We start from the raw sequence: 26,023 nt of genomic DNA on the forward strand, positions 1-26,023 counted from the left end.
GAGCAAGGTGATGCCGGGTATACCGACCACAGGACCAGTGCAGACTACGCCAACATTGCTGTTAAAGTGACAGACTACATCAAGTGTGAGTGTCTTGGCTCTCTCTTCACACAGGCTATTATATATTGGATTATAAAATAAGAATGAATAAATAAATGACGAGAAATACTATTAGTATCTTTGACCGTGATCCTTTCCTACTCATAGCTCATGGTCTGTTACGGGATGGGGAGCGGGACCAGTCGGAGCGTGTCGTCCAGGGTCCCCCGGGCCCCCCCGGCCCCCCAGGATTAAGTTCCCATGGCAACGTCACTGAACTGGTGGAATACGTCAAAGGTGGGCATGAAAAGTATCAACTCTGATGTGAAATCCGTTGACAGTCAAATCAGTATGACAGATAACGCTAAGTGGAAGTAAGGAGAAATGATTCATCCAAAATAATGTGGTTTCGGGAAAAGTGACACACTTCCATATAGTTATCGAAATTAATTCTCCACAGCCCATGGCGCCATTGTTGGACCACCGGGGAGACCAGGTCAGAAAGGGGAGATGGGAATCCCTGGTCGTAAAGGGGAAAGAGGTAGGAAACATTCCACCTTTTCGATCTTTAGGACACCGCAGAGACCGCCTTCTTGAATTGTGGTTGTCGTGACGGCTCTTTCTCAATTGTTCGAATATTGATTCCTCTCAGAGATTTTAACCAACTGCTTTTTTCTCCCTCAGGAGAGAATGTGTTAGCGACTCACAGAAGAAGGAGGAATATTGGGGTTTGAGGTCAAAAGTGGTTGAAAAACAAACAGCCTTTGTGAGCTTTTACAATAGGAAGAACCAAAGAGCTTTGAACTATGTATATTTTTTTTTATCAAGTGCCATGGGGATATGAATGAAAAGGTAATCTTCTACTGTATGAACTGTATTTCATGCGCTGATGTATATTGATGAAGTCAGGGATAATGTATAGTGTTTCAGATGTTTTTCTATCCAATTCATCTCCTTACTTACAGACAGTGGGAATTGTCACAATATAGTAGTAGTTATTGTGAGGGATCGTGTGTTGTTTGTATTCACTTGCTTTTTATACAATTTTAATGTGTTTTCTCAGTACAAAAAAGCCATTTAATATCAAAGAGAACAAATTGTAAAGCTTAAAGCTTTTGTCTTTGTCTTGTCTTTTGTTTTAATGTGTGTAACCCAATTAGAATTCACATTGTTCACATTGCAAAGCTCAAGACACACAGCAACACAATGATGTATACAGGAAACAGTTTATTTACAGTACGATGCAAATCTACAGTACATAGGCATTCTAAAAACTATGACATCATCAACTCATCAAAAAAATGCATATTCATAGTTCTTCATTTTCAATCAACATTCAGAATTCAATCATGATACATTTTGGAAATGGAAATTAAACCATTAGTGGATAAACGTAATGGATATTGACACGATTTGCCTTCAATTATATTTTCGATTCATTAAAAAGTTGTATTTGAAATGTACTTGAAGAATGGATCAACTACATCACAGATATTGTAGCATAGATACATTTCAATATAAATAGCTATTGGCAGAGTATCTTCATTTGTGAAAGGTGCACAGCACTCCTTCATGACATTGGATGCTTTTTTATTGTTCACACCTCTACAGACCAATCACTGAATAAGTCATTGCTGCAGGAAGAACTATCAGTCAATCCTAAAAGATTGCGATGACAAAATGGACCAATCAGAGGTCATGATGGCCTAAACCAGTCAGGTCCATTTTTTGGAGTTACGGTTTTGTTTTACAACCTTTTCCCACACTGTTGGTATAACAACCACATCGACAATCCTATCACCACTTCGGAATAGATGACGCATATCTACGATGATACATTTGTTTACAGTTCTAAACAATCAAATGAGAACATTTATCAAAAAATCTGATTCATCTATGGTTTGAAGATTCTGTACAATTTTACAGAATCTTCAAACTGGAGCTTCAGTAAATGGATGAGAAGATAACTTGAGGTCGGACTTGAACAAAGTTTGAATGAAAGACCTATACACGGAGTCATGACAACGACACACTATTTTTCATACATTTCATTGAAAAATTAAGGCTAATAGCTAGTATGATATTAAAATAGTATCATCATTTCCTGATAAAGAAACTGAAAAAACCATGCAGTTCAACCCACGAAATATCTGGTAAAGAAATACCACACAGGGAGGTAAACAAGAAGAAGGACAAGCCTTTAAACAAAACAGACATCCCAGAATAATTAAATTCTAGCACGCAGACCCATCTTAGGTCCGTACTAATTGATAGACTGATGACAATGACATACAGCTCTGACATTTCAGACTGCAACCACAGTGATACCTCGTCTCTGGACACAAACACCATTTCAAGCTCCCTCTAAGATCCCTCTTAAAGCTCCCTCTAAGAATTGCAAAACCAAAATGGCTTCTGCTAACTACATCAGGGGAGGCCGGTGGAGGTCGAAATTAGAGGATGGGCTCATTGTAATGCCTGGAACGGAATCAGGAATGGTATCAAAAACACACGTGCTTGATAACATTCCTCATTCCATTCATTACAATGAGCCTGTCCTCCGATGTCTACCTCCACCAGCCTCCCCTGAACTACATACTAGTATAATAGTATTACAAAGAGACAGAGAGAATGAACGTCAACGTTGTGCTGAGGACAGAAAGGCATGCTCATGAAACCTGAAGAAAACAGCCATTTCAGACAAGATAGAAATCCCAAACTGTTATTTACAAGCTCAGAAAAGTATATTTGCAGTGACTTCACACCATGTAAGAAGTTAGTGAGGCTTGCATTCAAATCCACACATACCAAGTATGTATACTCATTCCCAAGTCCATTGCAAACTAAAATACTTCTGTTATATTTGTGATTGCATAAAAAAGATATATCATGCATGCCTATGCCTGTCGAATTATTATAAAAAATGTGCTCATTACCAAAAGTACATTCTATTGTATAAGCATACAATTCTATAATGATCTCCCTTAACTTGGCCATATATAGTGATTGATTATATATGTTCATTATATTGTACTTTAGTGGTATACAAATTGTTGACCTCCACTCTTTAGTGCAAATAACTATTGGGGCACAAATCGAACGGCAATAGTTTTAGCGGAGAATGCTTCTGTTTACAAACCCAGTCCATAGATGTCGGATGATACAGGCACCGGATTCTTCAGGAAGTAAACTAAATCACAACTAGAAAGGAATCAAAAGAAGAAAAGAAACCACATCGCTTTAGTGGCCAAAATATCATATTTAAAAAAATAAAGAAAAATGAATCTCCTTCATAACTCATTGACACTCTCAGACACATCATTTCATAAGTAGACGTTTCAGAAATCAGACTGGTGAATACATGAAAAAGAGAAACGGACACGTGGTAAAAGAGAACACAGCAAACAGGGTCTTCATGTCTTCAGTCTGTAGCTTGGGAGAACTGTTCCATCCTCTTCCAGAGACGGTGAGGAGGGGGGTACACTACTGCACCCCTCTGATATATCCCCCCTACATCAACCCTCTGATTGTCACCAGAGGGGATATGGGGCAAGGCAGCAGAGGCTCAGTCTTATTAGTCACTGTGTGTGTATGTATGTATGTATGTGTGTGTGTGTGTGTGAGTGTGTATACTGTACATACACTGTGTGTTCGTGTGTACTGTATACTGTACATACAGTACACTGTGTGTTTGTGTGTGTGTGTGTGTATACACTGTGTTTGTATGTGTATGTCTGCAGTGCTGTGTGTCTCTGTGTGTGTACTGTATACTGTACACACTGTGTGTTTATGTGTGTGCACACACTGTGTGTTTGTATGTGTATGTCTGCAGTGCTGTGTGAGTGTGTGTGTGTCCACATCTGGAGTGTCCCCTGGTTCCCCCTAGAACCCAGTGGAGTGCACACTGGGGATGGGGTAGAACTTGGAGATGCGGCTCTGGGCCGAGGGGTTAAGGCACTCAGACTCCCCGCTCATCTTGAAGAACACCTCCTGCTCCTGCATCTTCCTGGCAAACTCCTCCTCTAGAGCCTGCATGAGGACACACACACACACACACACACACACACACACACGGTGAGCCACATGCAATAAAGGTATTGTTTGTGTGGTATTTTTAACAAAGAATAAACGACAATCAACTTGTAATGTAGCCGCTACATTGTACCCTTGTGTGCACAGTGTGTGAGCGAGCGAGCGAGAGAGAGAGAGTGTGAATCTGTATGTGTGTGTGTGTGTGCGAGCGACATGTGTTATCACAGTGTGAAAATAGGCTTCGAGCCCGGGCCGGGGTAAACGCTTAGCTCGTCAGGTGGGTTAGGGCCCGGGGCCTGAATGCCACAGGCTTGGGCCGGGGCTGTGGCCGAGATTTCAGGCCCGCCCAGACCTCTAAATCTCCCCCCCAACCCTCCCTCAGCCCTCCACACCCACCCTCCCCCAACCACCCTTGCTTGTCCCCCCCCACTCACCCGACTTCTATTACATAAGCCTGGACCGTTACATAAGAACAGGAGCTAAAACAGCAGCTACCTTCTTCCTGGGTCGCAGTTTCTCCCTCCACTCCTTCAGCTCCAGGCTGTGCTCCTCGTCCAGCTCCTTCAGCTTCTGAGTCTCGTGTTCGATCAGGAGGTGACACTTCTCATTCTGCAGGACACACAGACACAGACACACACAGACACACAGACACACACACACAAAGTTATTATTATTATTATTATGTTGCTAAGAGTGTGTGTGTGTGTGTGTGTGTGTGTGTGTGTATGTGTGTGTGTATGTGTGCGTGTTTGTGTACCTGTAGCTGCTGCAGCTCTCTGATGTTGGCATCACACTGCAGCTGCAGGTCTCTCATCTGGTTCTCGTGTTTCTGGTGCTGGTGGAGACGCTCGTTCTTCTGCCTCTTCTCCTCCTGGGCACCAAACTGGACGACGACAACAACACAAGACACACACTTTCCTTCATATACTCAAATACATCTCTATTTTGACCCATTCAAAAAGGCACAGTAAGCCCCACAGTAAGCCACACATAGTTGGACAACTGAATTACTCAAGCCTCACCCCTCGCATGGGCAGTCAGTTTATTTATGGCCCTGCTGATGCTTCCGGAAGGGACTAGAACCACGACAACACCAGCCTTAGGGCTTAGGAAAGAGCAGGGGCCCTCCTTGGACTTGGTCAACAACATCCAACACATACCGGTTTCACAGAAGACATACCAGTTTCACAGACAGGATCAGGACTAAATCACACTTTCAATGTAAGGCACACACACACTTTCAATGTAAAATCTCCATTGAAGATGCTCTTCAGTCTAGGATTAGGCTTAAGCCCTGTCTGTGAAACCGGCCCACAATGTCCTGGACTTGGGGTCATGTCCATCTGAATTCCTTCAAGTTATCCAACAAAACGAAAAAAAAAAAAAATGTATTTCTAATAACCCCTCTATGAAACCCAGCTACGATGACGTCTGTGGGTCGCCTCTGTGGGTCCCCTCTGTGGGTCCCCCCCCCTCACCTGTTTGATCTTCTCCCTCTCCTGTTCGGGGGTGAGGCCGACGGCGGTGATGCGGAGGCTCTTCTTGAACATGGCCATGCGCGTCTTGGCCTCGCTGCGCTGGATCTTGGGCAGCCGCGCCCGCTCCTGGGTCTGACGGCTCTTCATGTCCTCGATCAGACGCTGGTTGTAGCGCTGCATCTGCTCCATCTCCTACTCAGAGTGCATGCACGCACGCACAGACACACATAGAGAGAGAGAGAGAGAGAGAGAGACGCTATATTTGGTTTCACAGAGAAAACCTCATTCGGCATTCCTGCAAATTCCTGCCTTCTGCAGAGACCAGTGTGTGGCTAGTTCAGTCAACTAGTCGTAGACAACAATGCACAGTAGCGAAGTAACGTACTCAGGCACATGGTCAAAGGTGAGATATTCAGAGGCCAATACTTATGATTATGCTGACTTATCAAGGACCTGTTCAGCTTCATGGCCCATAGAGGTTCAGCTCATTGTCGTTGACTGGGAGAGCTGGTCCTTACAGGACTTATCTGAAATCCTCACTCACCTTCTCGTGTCTCTTCAGCAGCTGGTGTCTCTGCATGAAGTACTGGTCTTTGAGCTGCTGCTTGAACAGCTGGTGTTTCTCCTGTAGGTGGCGCTCTTCCAGCTCCCACATGGCTGCTTCCCGAGCTGCACAGGACACAGACAGACACAGACACACACACACACACACACACACACACAGTTAGGCTCTGTCTCAAATGACACACTATTCCCCGCATAGAGCTCAGCAGGAAACTCAGACACCGTGGTAAACGGTCTATAAATCCTATAGACATTTATGTTAACATTCTAAATTAACATTAATAAATCATCTTCAACCTCTATCCCTAATGTTGAGCAGCTGACTTCCTCCATAAACCGATCTTCACTCGCGACCAAACTAACACGTTTATGGATCTTCCAAGCCTTATAATTCATCTTGAAGATTTTCTGAGGGAGTTGACTTGTTTGCGGAAGCTGGAGCATATTAAAGGCTAAATCAGATCAGGCCCTGTTAGTGAGTTAGAAAAAAGCTGCTGTTTACATCTCCTAGCACGGCCTCACTTCACACAGCCTCAGGGCTGGGGAGCGACAGAGGAACGGCTGTTCACGGTTATGCTGTGTCACTGTGCATATGCAGTTTGTTTCTTGTAATCTATGGCCTTTTTTTCTTTCTTTTTTTTTAACCAAGAATTTGTTTGTGCTCGAGGAAAACCACAACTCAACAAGTGGCTTAGCTGTTTGTTGTCTGTACGTGAGCTGTTTGTTAGCTGTACATAAGGCTCTCTGAGGTGGTTGTGGTGATGAGCCCGGTCCTCTGAGTTCTACCTCCCACCAGCCGCCCCTGATGTACACAGTATGTAACCCCTGGGTGTGGTGTGGTGCTGTGTATCTGCAGAGAGGGCTTTCACACGGTTCAGATGTTTGTTTGTTTTCTGTTACCTCTGAGGAGCTGCTGTTTGTTGTTGAGGCAGTCTCTCTCAATGGTGGCCAGCTCATGTTTGTGTTGCTGAATGATCTTCTTCAGGGCGGTGTCCAGATCCTGCTGTTGCTTCTGGAGGAACTCTTGCTCCTGGAAAAATAAGAGAACGTCTAAAAGATGTCTTAGTCGTTAAACCCCCCCCCCCCCCGCCTCTCCAAAGAGGATTTGACTGTTCTCGAACACCCAGGATGGAAAACCCCCCCAGAAAGGTTGGAAACTAGAATCACAAAACCAAAAGCCAATGACCGAATATACACACTCGACATGAGAAACACTGCAAACAAACACTCGCATGCACCAATTGTTGATTCTAACGAGAGCCTTGTCTGTCATAAGCACTGAGAATTGGGACGTCTCTACCACTGTCGACCCTATTCCTCATCTGACTCTTATTCCAAGTCTGAAAGCACCAGAGCGACTCTATCTCAAGTCTAGTTCAAGGCTGACAGGGTTGTCTCGTTTGATGCTAACCCACAACCAGCAGGACAACAGGATATTGGCCTAATCAGACCAACAGTGTTGGAGCTAACACACCTGGACGAAGAGATACCCTGCTGCGTTTACCTCAGGGGAAGCATGGTTCGGGCTTGGTGAACCAGACAGAAGCTACCGGCAACTAACTAGCTAACGAAAAACAGGCCTCACTTCAGATGGAATAAGGCCCGGTTTACACAGTGCATGTGTGCGTTTCATTTCGGCGCCCATATTAACGGGTTAGAGCAGCCATACAGGCCGCGTGAGACGCCGGCACACCAGCTAGAGAATCGGATTCTCTGCAATTTTCTCTGCGTGCCGCGCGCACAAAGGCTAAACTCAACGTACAAAGGTAGGGCTGGCAGTAGCGGCTCCGCAGTTAGAGCCGCAGCAGAAACGCTGCCAGTATGGAAGCCGCAACAGTGAGACCTGCAGCAGTTCCGCCACGCACACGCGCTGCGTGTACTGTACACAGGCGTCCGGTCTGAACCGGGCTTAGGACACCTCAGATGTATGATGCGCGGGACTCCCGTATGGCAGGTAAGCTCCGTATGGCATTGTTTGGATTGTTTCCGAATATTCCTCTACAGAGTCATGGTTAAAATAATAAATGTGGCGATATGGTGCTGTTCCCTTTAGAGTGTTCTCAACGGATAAGCGTAGGTCTGTTGGAAGAACACACACACACACACACACACACACACACACACACACAGCTGGTAGTCACGGTACATCAGGACACATGAGAGTGGGAGGACAGCCTTAAACCAAAGAGAGAGCAGGGAGAGGGGGAGGGGAGGGGGGGGACAGCTCAACTCACATCTTGCATGGGGGCGTTGAACAGAGTGCAGGAGGACAAGTGAAAAGACTGAATCATACCGTGATGAGCCACGCCCTGTGAATTGATCAGAGCAGATTATACTCCCACCAGTAAATCACACGACGGTACACCCAGAGGTAACCACCGTACCGGGGACGACACACTCAGGGATGACACACTCAGGGATGACACACTCAGGTGGGTGGGAGAGGCACAGCAGGAGAACAGACGTTCTTGGAAAGCGCAAAGAAACTACTTGCTATCGCTAACATGCAGTGGTGGTATGTGTGTGTGTGTGTGTGTGTGTGTGTGTGTGTGTGACTGTGTGAGCGTATTCTATTAAACGGAATAACTTGGAAGAAGCCGTGACGTAATCTTGATAAAAGGGACGACGGTAGAAGATGTAATTACACTAACTCTCTTTTTAGAAAAGAACGTTTTAAAAGAAAACACCAGAGGAGCTTGAAAAAAAAAAAACAGAGGAGAAAATGTCTACGATTCAAAGTGAAATGTGATCTTGGAAGCCAGTCCCCCCAGCGCAGAACTAGACCAAGAAGTGAGTCTAAGTTGGAAAGCCACACCAGAGTTTAGCCGCAGGTATTACCTCTCCGTGTGGCGTTTCGATAATATCCTCTTTTAAGCGTTTCATGATAGCGTTTCTCACGTGTTTGGCCGACACTCCCATTTCCGGTTTGGCCTTTGGTGCAGTGGGCGTCACGATAAACGATAGGGGGGGAGGGGGAGGGGGAGGGGGGGATAACACAACACCGGTGGATGGACTTGTTATTGCATCACATTGAGGAGATCTGACAGGGCCAGACTGACTCAAACCCACAGGGTGGATATAGTTTATAAAGCCCTACAAAAGAGATAAAGCTACAGGTCTACCAAACACAGTGTGTGTGTGTGTGTGTGTGTGTGTGTGTGTGTGTGTGTGTGTGTAAACATGAGTTACAGACGCTAAAAATAGGGACTGTCGAGGATCGGGCTGCCCTATTAACGGGCCACACAAGGGATTTATACTTGTGGAGAGCACAAATGCAATGGTGCAGAAGGATATGCCTGCAAGACAAGCTCTTGTTGCCAAAGAGCTCAAACCTGCCAACTACCTCTTGGAAACACATCCTGCATACGGACGACACACCCACACATCTCTCTCTCTCTCTCTCTCTTCCTCCCTCTCCCGCCCATCTCTCCATCCCTGCCCCCTCCTTGACCCCCCCCCCCCTCCCCCTCTCTTCATCCCTGCCCCCCTGCCTCCCTCCCTCACCTCTTTCTTGCGGTTCTTGAGGATGATGTTCTGGAACTTGGACAGCTCCTTGTCCTGCTCGGCCTTGATGCGCTTGGCCTCGTCCCGGAGGCGGCTGGTGTGCTCCTGCTCCAGCCTCTCGATGGTCTGCTTCTGCTGCCGCTCCAGGTTCTCCACCTCCTGGTCGTACTGACGCTTCTTACTCTGGGAGGAGGGGAGGAGGAGGACAGAGGGAGGGGAGGAGGACAGAGAGAGGAGGAAATAGGGAGGGGAGAAGAACAGAGAGAGGGAGGGAGGGAAATATGGCATGTAAAGGATTTCGGTTCAGGAAAAGACTGTATTCACTACACCTTCAAAACTGCATAGGCTAAAGTTGAGTGAGGAAGCAATTTCGATTTTATTTTTTAGATTTTCTGACTTACACAGAAGGTTAACACCAACAGTTTCATTTTTTTGTTTTTTTTGTCAATCCAGCTCATGGAAAGTTCCATTGTTTTTGCGACCATTTGAAGCACATTCGTTGACATTCTAAAGGTAGTCTGCTCGCCACTATAAACAATAGGATTCTTTTGGCATCTTGATTGACAGACAGATTTACACCTCCAGGCAGGAAATAATTCATGTCGGCATGGCGACTTTAGAGGAGCGAGGGCTTAGGGAGGAGGCAGGTGAGTCTGGTGCAGGTAGGAATCGGAGTACAGGCTCATTCTAACACCTGGAACGGAATGAGGAATGGTATCAAACACACCTCATTCCATTCCACGCATTACAATGAACCCGTCCTCTGATCTCTACCCCCACCAGCCTCCCCTGTGGGGGAGGAATGCCATGCCTACGTGAGGCTGGCACTGCCTGGTGGAGGCTGGTGGAGACTGGGTACAGATGAACTGGTCTTTAATGGGTCATTCCAGAACTAGGTCATTATGCACTGAAAGCGAATGGTCGATTCACTAGCAATGAAAGGGAAATGTCTACCTCCACGGATACACAGTAACATGACCACACAATGGAGAGCAGTCATAACAGAGGGGTGTTGGAATTGTTTTCGTCGATAGCGGGGTTGCGGTTGGCAACGTTAGTGATCCACACACACAGGGGCAGCGAGACTCACTGTGGTCTCCTGCTCGAAGCGGCGGTAGATCTGCTCCTTCTGCTGCTGGAGCTTGTTGCTGAGTGCCTGCTGGGCTCGCTGCTCCTCCTTCTGCAGGAAACGCAGCTCCCTCAGCTCCTGGCGCCTGGGGAGGAGGTGTGGGGGGTGGAGGGGGAGAGAAGGCACAGGGGGGGGGGGGGGGGATAATAAGGGTGTGGGAGAGGGGAGAGGGATGGGGGAAGAGGGGGACGAAAGAGGGAGGGGGAGAAGAGAACCAGGTGGGGGGAGGGGAGAGGGAGAGGGTTGGGGTGAAGGTGAAGGGGGAAAGGAGGGGGGGGGGGGGGGGGGGAGAGAAGAGGGGCGGACCACAACATCAAATCAAACACCTCTTTCTCCCAGTGGCGGTTGACCCAAAACAAGGCAGAAGGAACTGAAGAAGCCACTCAGGGACATGGAGTAAGACTCGGAGATGTTAATGAAAAGTGCCGCATTCGAATAAAATTATCATTTGGCACTAACTCCGTAACCTCTTCCGACAGCTGCTTCAGGTTTATGAGTCAGCCTGGCATGAGAGACTACTTACACAGATATAAAAGCCACCGCAGTAAATTCAGCTCAATTAAGTCCTTAGCTTACTGGGAGAGAATGAAGACGGATGTTTTTTGCATAAGCATTTGCATATATATATATGTCAATGTGTAACGACGACGACCACCACGTCCATGAAGGCAGGTGAGTAATTACCTCAGGAACCTCATCTCCTCGTTCTTGGTGTCGTTGTCGGTGACGATCTTGGACGTGGTCACGCTGACCTCCACGCCGTCCACCATGAACTTACGCGTCTTCTTCAGTGTCTTCTTCTGACGCTTGATGTCCTGGGAACAAACACGGAATCAAAAAGATTAAAAGATATATTAAAAACATGCTCGTTATGCCCCTGCCCAGTTTTGCTCTATAGACTTATCGCTAAGCCACGCCCCTCCCCTTGAAAACTCGGACAAACAAACAACGCTTCACTGACAGTGACTGACTGACCGACCGTGACTGAATGACATTCAATGACTTACAATGGCGGGAGTTGGCAAATTTCGGATTTCTGATTTACCACAGCAAGTAATAGACATGTTTTTTTTAAAGATGACAAGAATATTTCGTCTAGAAGCTTTTCACCATCAGATATTAGCGAGTTGTTTGTCCGAGTTTTCTGCCTGTCGTGACTTTTGCTGTGATATGATTGGACAATTTCTATTTTGGGGCGTGGCTTAGCAATAGGTCAATTGAAGTGGTGGGTCTGAGGAGGCGGGGCCATCGGATGTGCTGCACCTGCTGCTGCTGTAGCTGCACCTGCAGCTGATGTCCTCCAGCTCCTTTTAAAAGGCTAGAGACTGTGGGACATTTTTTTGTCTACATTTTCTGCCAACATTTTGTTTTGGTTTTCGATGCTGTTAACTGGCATTCATTTTTATTTCCTCTCGTCTCTGTTTTCTTATGTGGTTAGTTTGTGTTTGACTTCTCCCATTGAAAATATGTATTTTCTTTTGGCTTTGCCTGGCAGGGCGGTGAGCACCGTTTCTCTTCCGCCCTGCCACTGAGAGTGCCTGTTGGTTTACTTTAGATGTAGATGTTTGTTTACTGGGTGTTGTGTGTAGGTAAGAGGGCTTATCATAAAATCTTAACCTGTTAGACGCCATTTCAGCGACTCTGTCAGTTTTCTTGTGGTTGTGGCTTTGGTATGGTATGGCTTTCTCGTAGCATTAGTTGCTGATGTCTAGTCCCTCTTGATTACTTGGCACACCGTGAAAAATATATATTTTGATACCACTGTACATGGTTGAATCTTAAACATTAAAAACTTAAAACATCTTAAAGCCTTGAATATTGTTGCCCTACTATATCAGATGAAGTCTCAGTATATTTCGTGGCTAAATGTGACAATTCTATTCATTCTATCAATCCTGTTCCTTCTGGAGAAAGCCTTCAGGGTTGACCCCATGGGGGTATTGCATGAACACCGCTAAAAGAAAATCCAGGCTTATTTTGATAAATCACAATAATGATTTCTGTTCCCTGAATGTGGCTGAAAGAAATCGCCGCTGAGTTACCATGGCAACTTATGCCTCAGAACTAACCTGGTAGCCTACCTACCAGGTTAACTGTCAAGACTGAGTTAGATGCGTGTCAAAAATGTATAACAACAAACACAAAATCCTGAAAGACAGTTCCGTCAAGCAGGCCCGGATTAACCCCCTAGGGTGACCAGACTTGATGTGTGCCCCCCCCCCAACTTATTTTTTCTTGATTTTACGCAGGCAAAGTCGTTTACTAAATCCTCAGAGTCCATCTCTTTGACCAACTCGGATTCAATTGCCAGCAGGGAATCTTATTCTTATCAGGCCTCTCTTATTGCACTATAGTTCTCTCTCAACGCTTTGGTAGAGTCAGTCCTACAACTCCATCCAGTACTGGACAGTGGTTTTAGAGTCCTGCTGATGTTCACATCCTTCTTTTTAAATATCCGGCTCCATCGGTGAGGGGATGCTGCACAAAACGCATACAATGACTGAAGTAGGTCAAAGAAATCCCTCGCATCCTTACAGCTATTAATGCTGTTTACACCGACAACATTAAGGGAATGTCCAGCACAGGGCACGTAATGAATCAGGGGGTTTGATTTTTTAAGATGCGTCTGGAGGCCGTTATATTTACCCGACAAGTCTAACCCCAGGTCATGACATGAACCATTCTTACTACACATTCAGGTCATGACATGAACCATTCTTACTACACATTCAGGTCATGACATGAACCATTCTTACTCCACATTCAGGTCATGACATGAACCATTCTTACTACACATTCAGGTCATGACATGAACCATTCTTACTACACATTCAGGTCATGACATGAACCATTCTTACTACACATTCAGGTCATGACATGAACCATTCTTACTACACATTCAGGTCATGACATGAACCAATCTTACTCCACATTCAGGTCATGACATGAACCATTCTTACTCCACATTCAGGTCATGACATGAACCATTCTTACTCCACATTCAGGTCATGACATGAACCATTCTTACTACACATTCAGGTCATGACATGAACCATTCTTACTACACATTCAGGTCATGACATGTCTAACCCCAGGTCATGACAAGTCTAACCCCAGGTCATGACATGAACCATTCTTACTCCACATTCAGCAAGACTTGCTCCAGTGTGGCTGTGAATGGGCTCGCTCCCTCGCTCGCTCTGCTGCCCCCCCCCCCCCCACACACACACACACACACTGTTAACTTCGGTGCTAATTTTAGGCCTAGGTGAAATAAATAAAAAATCCCAATTGTTGGGACATTTTTAAGAGTGGCCGTATGTCTGGAGTCTTTGCCTTGCTTAATTGTTCGCTTGGCAGAGCCACTCAGTTGTCGCCTGTACATTTTTATTTCTTCGTTGATAGTTTGGCGGCACTGCGTCATCGCACACTTGTCTGTGACTGGGGGGGGGCACTTACACCGAACTCGCAATTATTTATCTTTTTATACATGATAGCCTAAATATAACCGTTAGTTTTGTACCTGTGTGGATGACTTCCAGTAAATATAGCCTATATTTTAAAAATGTGCGCAAAATATGTTAAAGGTCTCTTCATTGTCCGAATAATTTGGTGCCCCCCCATTGGCTGGTGCCCCAGGGCGTTCACCCGATGCAATATATGGATAATCCGGGCTTGCCGTCAAGAGACTTTATGAAAACATTACGTCCAACCTCACGCTACGGAAACAGGAGGTATGCTCCTGCCCTATTGGTCACTTTCGTACTTATTGAAGTTATTGAAATAAACACTGTAGGACTTACTGCTATGGAGACGGATCCGGGCTCCTTGGTTTTGGTCAGGAAGCTAGAGATGGACAGGTTCAGGTCGATGCTGCTGTTATCCGCCGCTGACCCGCTCCCTGAGTCCCAATCCTTCTCTTTCGTTGGGGTACCCTTCTCCTCCACCACTGGTTTCTCCTCCTCTTTCTCCTTCACGACCACCGGCGATGGAGGTGTTGGTTTGTCTTCCACCTTGGTCTCCCCTGGTGTGATGATGGTAAAGTTCGGTTGCCTGTAATGGTCCGCATTGGGTACCGTGGCTGGTTCCTCGACAACGTCCATCTTGTCTTCCGCAGGCGTCTCCTTGACCTCTGACCCCTCGGCGGCGACCTCCGCTTTGGCCTCCGCTGTGTTCACCTCCTTCTCCTCCTCATTGGATATCGCCAGTTCTTCCATTTCCTTCTCGGGCGTGGCGACCTCAACCTTGGGCTCCGCCCCTTCTGGTTGGGAGTCTGCTGGTTTCTCTTCTGGTTTCTCTTCTGGTTTCTCTGGTGAAACAACCTCAGCTTCTGGTATATCTGGAACCGTCTCTTTCTTCACCTCCTCTGGCGTCGGTGTTAACACTCCATCCTCGACTGGAGCGCTCGGGGTGTCCTCCACCTTCTCGACCACTGCAGGGGCAGGAGGCTCCTGTACGGAGCCAGTATCCACGACATGGTTCTGCGCTGGCTTCTTGTTGGCTGCGGGGAGCACCGGCTCAGCCTTCTCTGGGACGGACTCCAGACTGGAGGGGGACTGAGGGGTTTTCTCGTCCTCCGAGCTTGCGACACTGCCACCAGACGGGGCACGTTTGTGACCCTGGAGCCAGGAGAAAAAAAGATTCTAAAGTGAGATTATGTCTAGCCGATACCCTACACACTATATCGTTTTGTCAACCTTTATGGCAATGCATACGAATGCTTCCTAGTTAAACGGTCTCCATAGAAAACACATGGTCAATCCATAAGCATATACAGTAAACCACTGAAGCGGTGTAACCTACCATATGTGTCTCTGCATCCTCCTCCTCCTCCTCCTCCTTGTGCTCCTCTATCTCCTCTGTGACCTCAGCGCAGGCCTCAGCTATCAGGTCCCTCACGGGTCGGTTGTCATTCACACTCGTCACAAACGGATGCTGCACATAACAAAGATATGACGACATATTAAAGATATTACTACAGTCAATAACGCTAGATTGAACAACAACAACACAATCAACAACAAGATAACAACAGTCCTTTTAGATGTACTTAATCAGCGACAATGTCAATGTCAATATATAATATAAGTTATACAGTCCAAAGTCTGCATATACACTGCATACACTAACACAAATGTACAAAAACATGTGCATGTTATGGGAAAAACAAAGTATAAACATAGTATATAACATTGGTATCTGTGTGTGGAGCAAACCAGAACAATAAAGTCAACATAAAAAAAGTGTGCTGTATAGAATGTCCAATGTGTAAATATTGTGTCGCAATCTTCAAACATTTTGATGATCAAATTCTATCATTACTTATTCATCGAATGTATGAGTTCACTTCCACCTCCTTCCATAAAACCAACATCCTACCTTCTTTGGCGTGGAAGCCTTCCGCACATAGTCTATAGCCAGGCTAAGGTTGTGCAGCTTCTTCTGTATCACAACCTTCACCGGCGGTACACTCCCGTTCTGTATTTTCACTCCCATTTAGCCTCCGCGTGTAGTACAATACCACCGCTGTTACTACGGATACTACGGCTCCTGTGTGTGTGTGTGTGTGTGTGTGTGTACACACAGCCTATCCCCTTACTGTTTCTCTGTAAGTAACTCAAGGCTGCTTACAAACCTTTTGGAAAGGTAAAGCCTGTTCTGCCGACGTAAGCTAAAGCTAGCGTGGGATGATGAGAGCTAGCGAATGAGCTAGCACAGCGGTACCTGACACAGATGCACTAGGCGGATGAGCAGCTGTCACCCTGGGGGACAATATGGTATTAAACTATTTAACAGCAGGTGACCAAGGGGAGGGGGTGAGGGATTGTGTCAAGATGGATGGGTGTGTGTGTGTGTGTGTGTGTGTGTGTGTGTGTGCGGGGGGGTGAATGAGGGGTGTTGTTGTTACCTGTAGGAGCTGGGCCGTACTCCATCTGTTGTCCACATTCTTATCCAGGCACCTCTTTAGAAAATCGCTGAACTCTGGAGACCTGAGAACCACATGCATGATGGGTAGGGTTCAACGTCTGGCCGCGGCCAATTAAAACCTTGTCAGTGAAAATGGACTCCAGTTGAACTCCATTGATAAGGGTTGCCTGAATACAATGCTTTAATATGCATGAAAAACAACAACAACAATTCTACTACTATACCTTTGAGGTATTAGGCTATACCTTCACTTACTTCTATGATATACTGTATTATTGAGAAATACATTACAGAGCAATCTTTTTTTAGCAGAACTTTCTTCACATATGTGACAGCAGCTGGTGAAACCGTGAAGAAGTCGTCAACTGACGGACCGTTCAGACTTTTATGTACAAATGTAAATACATTTCAGCGTTGTTGAAAATCAATGACCCACTCGCTAGTCAAGCCAAAACATTGCAATGCAATGGATTTGGTGAGTAATCCCCACGACTACCCAGTTAGTGTACAGTAGTGGGGATTACGGTACTCACTGAATCCATTGCATTGCAACGTTGACATTTATTCACATTTTTCAGAATAAAAGTCCGAACATTTGTATTGGTTGGCGACTTGTTCCCGGTTTCATCAGCTGCTATCACATATCATGAATTACCACAGGCGCATAACACTGACATACACTTCAGGGGAGGCTGGCGGGGGTAAAATCGGAGGACGGGCTCATTGTAATGCATGGAATCACAATGGAATCAGGAATGGTATCAAACACACATCAAAACACCAAAAGGACACCTCATCTCCAATCATTGAGGATGACTCCAGTCATCCAACGGTACACAAATATTCCTTAGTGCCACATCTCAGATTGGACTCCTGCGGCGGCGGTGGTCTTACCAGCGTGAAGGCTGCATCAGACCCGGGGGCTCGGCCTTGGCTATTTTCAGCAGGACCCTCATGGGGTTCATCTCATGGTTGGGCGGCTCCACCTGCGCCAGCTCGATCAGGGTGACGCCCAACGACCAGATGTCCGCCTTGTAGTCGTACGGGCGGTCCTTGGACGTCTCGCACATCACCACCTCCGGAGCCATCCTGGGGAAGGCCGACGAGGAAGGAGGGAAATCGCGTTAAAGGGCGGACGTGTGGAATTGGAGTCTTTTGAAATACATGAAATTGCTTTGCAACGTACTGTAGGTAGTTCTGCGTCAGTCAATTACAATTTCGCCCCCAAATGTTGATTGTTAATCACAATTTTACGGCTTGGAGCTGGAATTCTTTGTCACCTCTTTTACGCTCCACTCACCAGTAGGGCGTCCCGATGAAGGAGTCTCTCCTCTGTAGTGTTTTGGTATTCTTGGCGGACACACCAAAGTCAGCTGTAAGACACATGTGGTTGAATCAGAGCCGCGATCAGGAAGCCAACAATGCCTCGTTTGTTTCGCCCGCTCTTGACAAATAAGCCTCAACAAGGCCTTTAAGCGTAACCAAACAGCAAACGCTAATCTTGTTTAACGCTAGCGTCAACAACACATATGCGCTTAACCACACGTTTAGGCGTCGATAATGTGTACAATACAGCTGCATTATGACGCCCAGGCATTGTTTGTACCGTCAATATGTTTGTCAGTTGTTTATAATGAGCGTGACTCCGCTAATAAGACACCCTTGTGTTATGTGACAGCACAACCAGTGCTCTGTATTAGCAGACCCAAGGCTGTTACATCTATCAGCCGAGGATGACTCATCGCCCCTGATACACAGCCTACTTTATGACAGCATCTGCAGCCTTACTGCGTAGAGGACTCACAGGCCCCTTTCTCGATTGTTAACAGACTAAGTCATTCCTTGGTAAATGGACTGCACTTATATAGCGCCTTATTCCAAAGAGTTTTACAATGGCCTCTCATTCACCCATTCACACACACATTCACACACACCAATGACGGCAAGCTACCATGCAAGACGCCGGCCCGCTCGTTGGGAGCAATTTGGGGTTCAGAGTCTTGCCCAAGGACACCTCGACACGTGGCCAGCCGGGCATCGAACCGCCGACTTTGCCTCCATTAAGACGCTGGTTCTACCTTCTGAGCCACAGCCGCCCCAGATCTAGGTTCCTCCTCCCTAAGACATTCTCCACCGGTGCCCTTTTGATAAGAAGGGAGTGGAGGACAGAGGAGACGAGGCGAGGAATCGAGTTTCTAACAATTGAGAAAGGGGCACTGTGTGGGGGACTCAGCCCCTGTGTCCTAGCCAGGAGAGGGAACAATAACAACACACAGGCTTCTCCCAGACGCTTCCCAGTTGTTTAGAGAGGGAATTAGCATTGTCGCAATCGCTTCCATTCCTAGACAGTGTTTTCAGGAACTACATAAAACACATTTCGGCCTAAAATGGTATGGCAAACTTGATGAGCCAAATGTTGCCTGCTCCATTTCTACCAATTCTAAATGTAGGCTACATGGGCGGTGGTGAATAGTGGCTGAAATTCATAATGCACATTTAGGGGTGTGTCCAAACTCCCCTAACTGCCCCCCCCCCCCCAACCCTCCTGGTGACCCTGTCTTACCTAGTTTGACATCTCCGTCCAGGGAGAGGAGGATGTTCCCGGCCTTCAGGTCTCTGTGGATGACCTTGTTGTCGTGGAGGTAGAGGAGGGCCTGCAGGGTCTGCTTACACACCACACGGATCTGGGGCTCTGTCAGGGGCCTCTCCAGCTCTGGGGGGGGGGCACGCACATGCGCACGCGCACACGCGCACACACGCACACACACACACACACACACACACACACACACACACACACACACACACACACACTTAGCATTCCTCTCTTTGGATTTTCACTCCACTTCCCTTCCTCAGAAATAGGACTGGACTAGATTAGGCTTAACAATGAAGAATGCATTGTGTTGGCGGTGTGTGTACCATGTGTTTAGAACAGTAAGCCTACTGGCTGAGTATTGGTTTAATGCCATTTTAATATTTGAGATTCATGTAGCTTTCTCTCTTTTTCAAATGGAATGCAGAAGTGCTGACTCACCCAGCATGACAGCATCTACTGCTCCGCCTGCACAGAACTCTATCAGGATCTGCAGAAGAAGAGAAACATGAATTCAACATGAGTTTAGAAATGCCATGCCAGCTACATTCACAAACAAACAACAGCATTTTCCGTGTTTCCGTCTGAACATTACCATAGGTCTAAGCCTAAAGCCTTTTCCATTGTTAACTGTTAACCGTGTCAGACAGTCTTAAACAATGGAGCCTCAATGCGGCCTACAGTCGTATAAATCCAGTGGCCATAGAATCTTACTGCTTCTCATGATCAATAACAACAAGGACAACAACTTAAGTACAACCTATCCAATCAATTCAACCCAACCCAAGTAGCTAATCAATTAGCCTAGCCTAGTCATGCACCACTGACCAACAATACACCAACAGACAGTAACTTTAAATGTTTAATTTACTGTTATTAAATGTCCCCATTGTTTACTGTACCCAATTAGAGGCTTACACTTAAAAGGGGCCGGTGGCTCATGGGAACCAACTCTGTGGTCAGCTGAGCTCTGCTGTGTCCAAACAATTTAACAGAGTGAGTGAACCTCCCCTGCGTGAGTGAATGAAACACTCTGCTGAGCCTTTTAAAAGCTCTTAGGAGAGCACTCAACATGGCCGCCGAGGTAAGAGGATTTGCCATGAGAAGGGGCCACTCCGCTGCTCAACGCTTTGTTTTCACACAGGATCGTGGCTAGGCTATTAGCTTAGCTAGCCAGAACTTAGCCCTTCTGCTAAATTGGATTAGCGTTTCCATGTGCGCCGCAGGGGGGGCGGGGGGGGTAGTGTGGCCCCTACGGTACGGCATCTCGCGGCGCAGGGAGTGGCTCGAGGTCGCCTAGAAGTTGCCTTTGGGATAGGATTACCCATACAGCCAATCCTGACTTTAACCACGAGGGGGACAAATAGCCATAACTCATCTGACGATGTATCAGTGTGTTACAGGCAACATTTACCTCCTTCTAAGGAAGTAACATTAGCATTATCTTAGCCTGCCGCTGGAGATGCAACTAAGAAACAAACACAAAGGCATACGATAAGCTAACGTCATTGGCCTACAGTGTCCGATAGAGAAAGAACAGTAGGGTTAGCTGAACAGAAAGAAAATATGGACGACATTCGGCAGACATGCAGTATTGGACACAATGTGCTGTGAGAAGAGGAAGCTAAGTAGGGCACATTGCACACTTCCTCAAAGTCACGGTCATTATGAAATGATTGACCCTCTCCGTTCCTCTTTTTCAGAGTACTATCAAGGTCGATCATCGGTTGATCTGTTTGTTTACCACTCGAGGTTGACACCTCGGTTTCGGGTTACGGCGATGACCCGCGTGAACTTTTTCCAAGAGCGACAAGATGTCAAGCGTGCCCTTCCTGCACTCAAAACGCTACGGAACAAAACACGACCAGATCACTGATTCTATACCCTCTCTCCAACAGAACACTGGCAGCAGCAGTAGCCCATGTCAGCGGACCTAACCCTTGAGACAGCCCGGTCCATTCATGCGGACCCCCTCGTTCCTGTAGTGTTGTTGCTCTGGGGGCGTGCTGTTTGTGTTAGTGCTGCTGCCTCTACAATGGGCCCCACAGTGGAGCCTTACAGTCGCAGAGGGCAAGGCAGTGCTACAGGCCTGTGACTTCCTCTCCCACAGAGCACATACAGTAGGCCCACACCCTCAGAGAAACCATTCATCTGGTACAGAGAGAGAGAGAGAGAAGGAGAACCACAGCTTTACCACAACTATGGGTTGACGGTTTGATGGGCAGTAGTAATATTGTGGATACGCACACACATTTGGACCATAGCCCGGAAATTGACGTTAACTTGCAAAGTGGGTAAGAGAGCTAATAGTAATAATAATAATAATAATAATGCGGGAGTCAGGTCATTTACGCCTTGTTAGTGGGATTCAGGGGGCTCACACTACAGCAATGGCCGACTGTAGGTGGTTACAAATCTTTTTAATTTAGGCCTAATAAATGAGATATTTTATGTAGGCCTATAACAGTAACATTAAATGGAATAATAGACCTCATAACAAAAAAAATCCACCATCCACATTCTTGACTTGCGCACACCCTGCTGTGTTAGTACAGTAGGGTGTCTAGACGCTTCTGAATCAGCCTTTCATCTTTAGGAAGACGTCCTTCCCTGTATCTCTCCTACGGGCACACCCGGGAACCGTGTAAGCCGAGATAAAAATCAATACGCAACCTCCACTGGGCTGCTAGCCATTGTTCAGGAGACAATGAAGAGGAAAGGGCTGAGTACTCGCGGAATGGAGCCGTAACCAAACACTCGGGCAATTATGACGAGGGTGATATACAGTTGGCCTTCCTGGGGACGTTTGTAGTATCAAGGGCAGAGAATCACACAGTACCACTCATTCTTATCCAGCTCCCTCACCGAAGAAAGACTCCATCATCCCTCTCTTTTGTACTACCGTCCTCTTTTGAGGTCTTAGAAAGGAATATGCATCAGGTCAAAACAATAGGTGTCCAATACCAAGCCTGAGAAGAAAGGGAGAGGGACCCCTTTAGCACTAGTTAGATGCAATCCTACTAGTCATGGCAATCCCTGGGTGTATGGACTGTGGCCTATACCAAGCCTGAGAAGAAAGAGAGGACCCCGAATCATGAGCTAGGTGCAATTGTATCCCTGTGTGTGCGTGTGTGTGTGTGTGTGTGCTAGTGTGTGCTATTGATTTATTCATGACCACTTTCCCTTTTACAATGTTGGGCTATAATCCTTATCTAACTGACACAGGTGCGCCCGGGGCTAAAACTTCTGCAACCAGATCTAAAAGACCCTAATCAAAATTCACTGGAAGTGATCAAGAATTCTGTGCCAACAACCCCAAGGCTCCGACTAGAAAAAACTATGTGTGCAAGACGGGAAGCTTATATAGTACTACTAGATCAGCTCTTGCTACAAGGGAAAAAGATAGCTGAGCAAAAACAAAAGCAGATTAAATATAGGCCTATAGAACAACATCATTTACATGTTAGATGATGACTATAAAGAGGCTGCTTTGTGCTCCATTGTAAACATGGACTTTGACATAGAAAGTCGATAAGCAAAATACCAGCGGCGTGACAGAATCCCAGTATGAATAGGCATGTCATAACAACGCGTATTAGCCAACTAAATGTGCCACAACAATGCAGGCTGACGACTGAACGTTCTCTGCTTACACAGCACAAGCAGCACAGCCTCTGCCGCCCTCGCCGCCCCCCCCCCCCCCCCCCCCCCCCCGACTGAAACTCCCCACAGCCGCTGCTTCCTCTGACTGAGTCTCCACACACCTACTTACCCAGAGTTTACCGTCATAGTAAAAGGCATCCAGCAGCTTGACTATGTTGTGGTGATCGCAGGAGGCCAGGATTTCGATCTCGACCATGTAATCCTCAAGCTCCTCCTCCGTCTTGGTATCGATCACTTTGGCCGCCGCCAAAATGCCCGTCAGCTTATTCTGGGCCTAGCAGATACACACAAGATGAAGGAGAGTTATTTTAGGATCTTTTCATGATCAAAGGGGCAGTTGAAATCACTTTTTTTTATTATTATCAGAATACTACAAACATTTTACTATAACATTTGGAGAAGAGCTTGAGCAGCAAAAACGACAAGTTTTCTATGAATTTCATGTCACAAGAAATGAGATCAGCAAGGTCTAATTTCCAGGAGATATTTTCCCCTGTTTGTTTCTGGCTGCTCTCCATGCAGGATGTGCACAATGTCACTGTGGTGATGCAGCACTTCCTTGTGACCTGGGGTGTGTTCCGAGGACCCCGTCTGCCATTTAAATGCTGCTAACATCCTCCATTATCCAATCAACCACAGAGTGAATTCAGACAGCAGCTTCACTTTCACTATGAATCGATGCAGCGCTTTGAAGCCGACCCGTGAGGTGACTCATCAGGGGAGAGAACGTATTACAATTGGTATAATACAAAACAGATGGCCCTCTGCCCAGATGAATGGATATTACACTGCAATTAATTAACCTCTTGTAGACATACGTTGACTGGCACAACTGAGGTCAGACATTGACTATTGACTACTAAGAATAGGCTAAGTACAGTATTAGTAAATGGTTGATGTTTCCTCCTCCTTGCTTGTGCATGCCATACAAGGGCGTGTTTATGGATTCCTCCCCTCAACTGATTATCAAGACCATACAGTCCACTTATAGAGACACGAATGAATATATAACACAACACTATCATGTCATGGTCAAGACACCGTGTGATGACACTGCTATTACACGATTGTGTCAAAACAATAGGCTAGGGCTGGGGTAAACAAACGTTGGGTGGTTTAGCTAAAGCCGACCAGCCTCCCTCTCTGCTTGGCACAGCACTCATGGGTGATAACATTCAGTGTCAGTCATGCAAATTAAGCTTTTTGCTCCTGGCATGCATGGGGTCAGTGAAAACAATGTCGCTATTAGAATAATTTAATGTGATATAACTAACACACAGCGTGGACCTGCTGTGGGGATGAATAATCAAGGACAGAGGAAGAAATGGCCTGCCAGGCTTGTGTGTTGGGTGAAGTCGTACAGTTGCTAATGTTAACAAAATGACGAAAACAATGGCACTCATATCCTAAACATTGGCCTATAGTATGTAGTGTATGGGGCGGCTGTGGCACAGGAGGTAGAACCGGCATCTAATGATCGCAAGGTCAGCGGTTCAAACCCTGGCTGGTCACATGTCGAGGTGTCCTTGGGCAAGACGCTGAACCCCAAATTGCTCCCAATGAGTGGGCTGGTGCCTTGCATGGTAGCTTGCCACCATTAGTGTGTGAATGGGTGAATGAGAGGCCATTGTAAAGCGCTTTGGAATCAGGCGCTATATTAGTCAGTCCATTTACCATTTATGTAGTGTGAAGCCACATACAGTTGTCCGATGAAAGACAGGATGCAAGCATTATATTTCTTAATAGTTGGTTGCTAATGATAGCTTGCGTTGACAAAGATGTGGGTTCTGCTCAGAGCAATATCTCTCTCTAGGTCTATGGGCTAACTAGACTGTGACCAACATTGTACGAATGTGAGACCCTATTGCATAACGGAGGGGGTGTTGTTGGACTCGTTTGGGGGTTAGGTAAGTTATGCAGCAGGTCCAAGACATTTCATATTATGGTTGCAATGACACATTGTAATAAAACTGCGATCGGGTGATGGTTGACATTGTCATCGTGGCAACAATGATTCTCGAATCCCCAGACGCACATGACATGAACGGCAACATTGTAACCATCCTCAATTGGTTCATTGTTTATAAATGGAATGGATAGACCCACCTTGTATACTTTCCCAAAGGCTCCATCCCCCAGTTCACCAATGATATTCCAGATCTCCTCCGGATCCTCGTCTCTATGGACGTGCTCATACTGTTTCTTCTTCTTCTCAGCACCCAATTTAAATATTTTACGGAAATTGAAAAATGACATTTTCAAATCCTGAGTTTTGCCTCAGCTAGATACTGTAGTTCTGACGTCTACTTAACAAAAGATCACAATTTGAGCATTCTATTGCTTAGGCTAAGATGTGCTCACGAGTTTCGAGTTTTCTTTTGAGAAAAGATCCTCTGGCATATGCGATAGGTTACACTGTCAACAGTTCAATATTGTTCACATCCAAAGACAAATATTTGCTGACCAACCCCGTTAGTGTGACAATGGTATTACATGTAATCCCCCGTCTAATAAAACGCGGCTCTTAGCACCTCATGGGTTATTGTTGATTGTTAGACCGACAACAATAACACTGACATCTCTTTGGCATTGTAATGGATCTCCGTCCAGAGAATAGACCTCCACAGGGGCAGAGGAGCACGGGGAGCGGTTGTTGTTCAACTCTGAATAACCACGACCGGCCCGGTCGCTACGGCGCTCTTTCTCTTTCCTCTCTCCTCAACCACAGACAAGATAGTGAGGACCACAAATTGACGCTTCCAAAGAACTGTATTCCATGGAATAGAAAATATTCGTTTCCCCCCAAAGTCAATGCAATGTAGAATTTTCCCAAATAGAAACACCGTCGATAACTGTGAAACAGTCTTCTTTCCCACTGGCGAGGCACGGGGTCCAATAATCTAGCGGATTTGGTGTCAGAGGCGCGTGCGTTGGCGCGCAACTGTAGTTCTTTCAGTTCTTCATGTTTGACAGATGGCGATAAACAAAGCAAACAGCGCACTGCTGCCCCCTAGTACCGGAGGCCAAACGGTATTGTATTTGTGTGTTCTCAAACGGGTTTCCTTCGAGCTGAAGAATGAAAAAGTATTC

At 46.3% G+C, this 26,023-nt stretch overlaps 1 protein-coding gene across 1 annotated transcript; it reads right to left on the reverse strand.

Annotated features, from left to right (window-relative positions):
* Window positions 1-1,305: 1,305 nt before the first annotated feature.
* On the reverse strand, window positions 1,306-25,189 carry LOC308149860 (STE20-like serine/threonine-protein kinase; the record flags this gene model as incomplete). The annotated part of the gene is made up of 19 exons (XM_080522742.1): window positions 1,306-4,068; window positions 4,567-4,680; window positions 4,829-4,954; window positions 5,550-5,741; window positions 6,094-6,218; window positions 7,014-7,143; window positions 8,348-8,422; window positions 9,618-9,800; window positions 10,708-10,831; window positions 11,431-11,561; window positions 14,550-15,365; window positions 15,550-15,681; window positions 16,655-16,736; window positions 17,569-17,763; window positions 17,975-18,047; window positions 19,238-19,387; window positions 19,712-19,760; window positions 23,043-23,207; window positions 25,040-25,189. 19 exons carry the CDS (start codon window positions 25,187-25,189, stop codon window positions 3,922-3,924), a joined length of 3,159 nt encoding a protein of 1,052 aa, XP_080378868.1. The 3' UTR covers window positions 1,306-3,921.
* Window positions 25,190-26,023: the final 834 nt, after the last annotated feature.

This window comes from Nansenia antarctica, assembly GCF_963989245.1.
Source record: "Nansenia antarctica genome assembly, chromosome: 2".
NCBI classification, from domain to species: Eukaryota; Metazoa; Chordata; class Actinopteri; order Argentiniformes; family Microstomatidae; genus Nansenia; species Nansenia antarctica.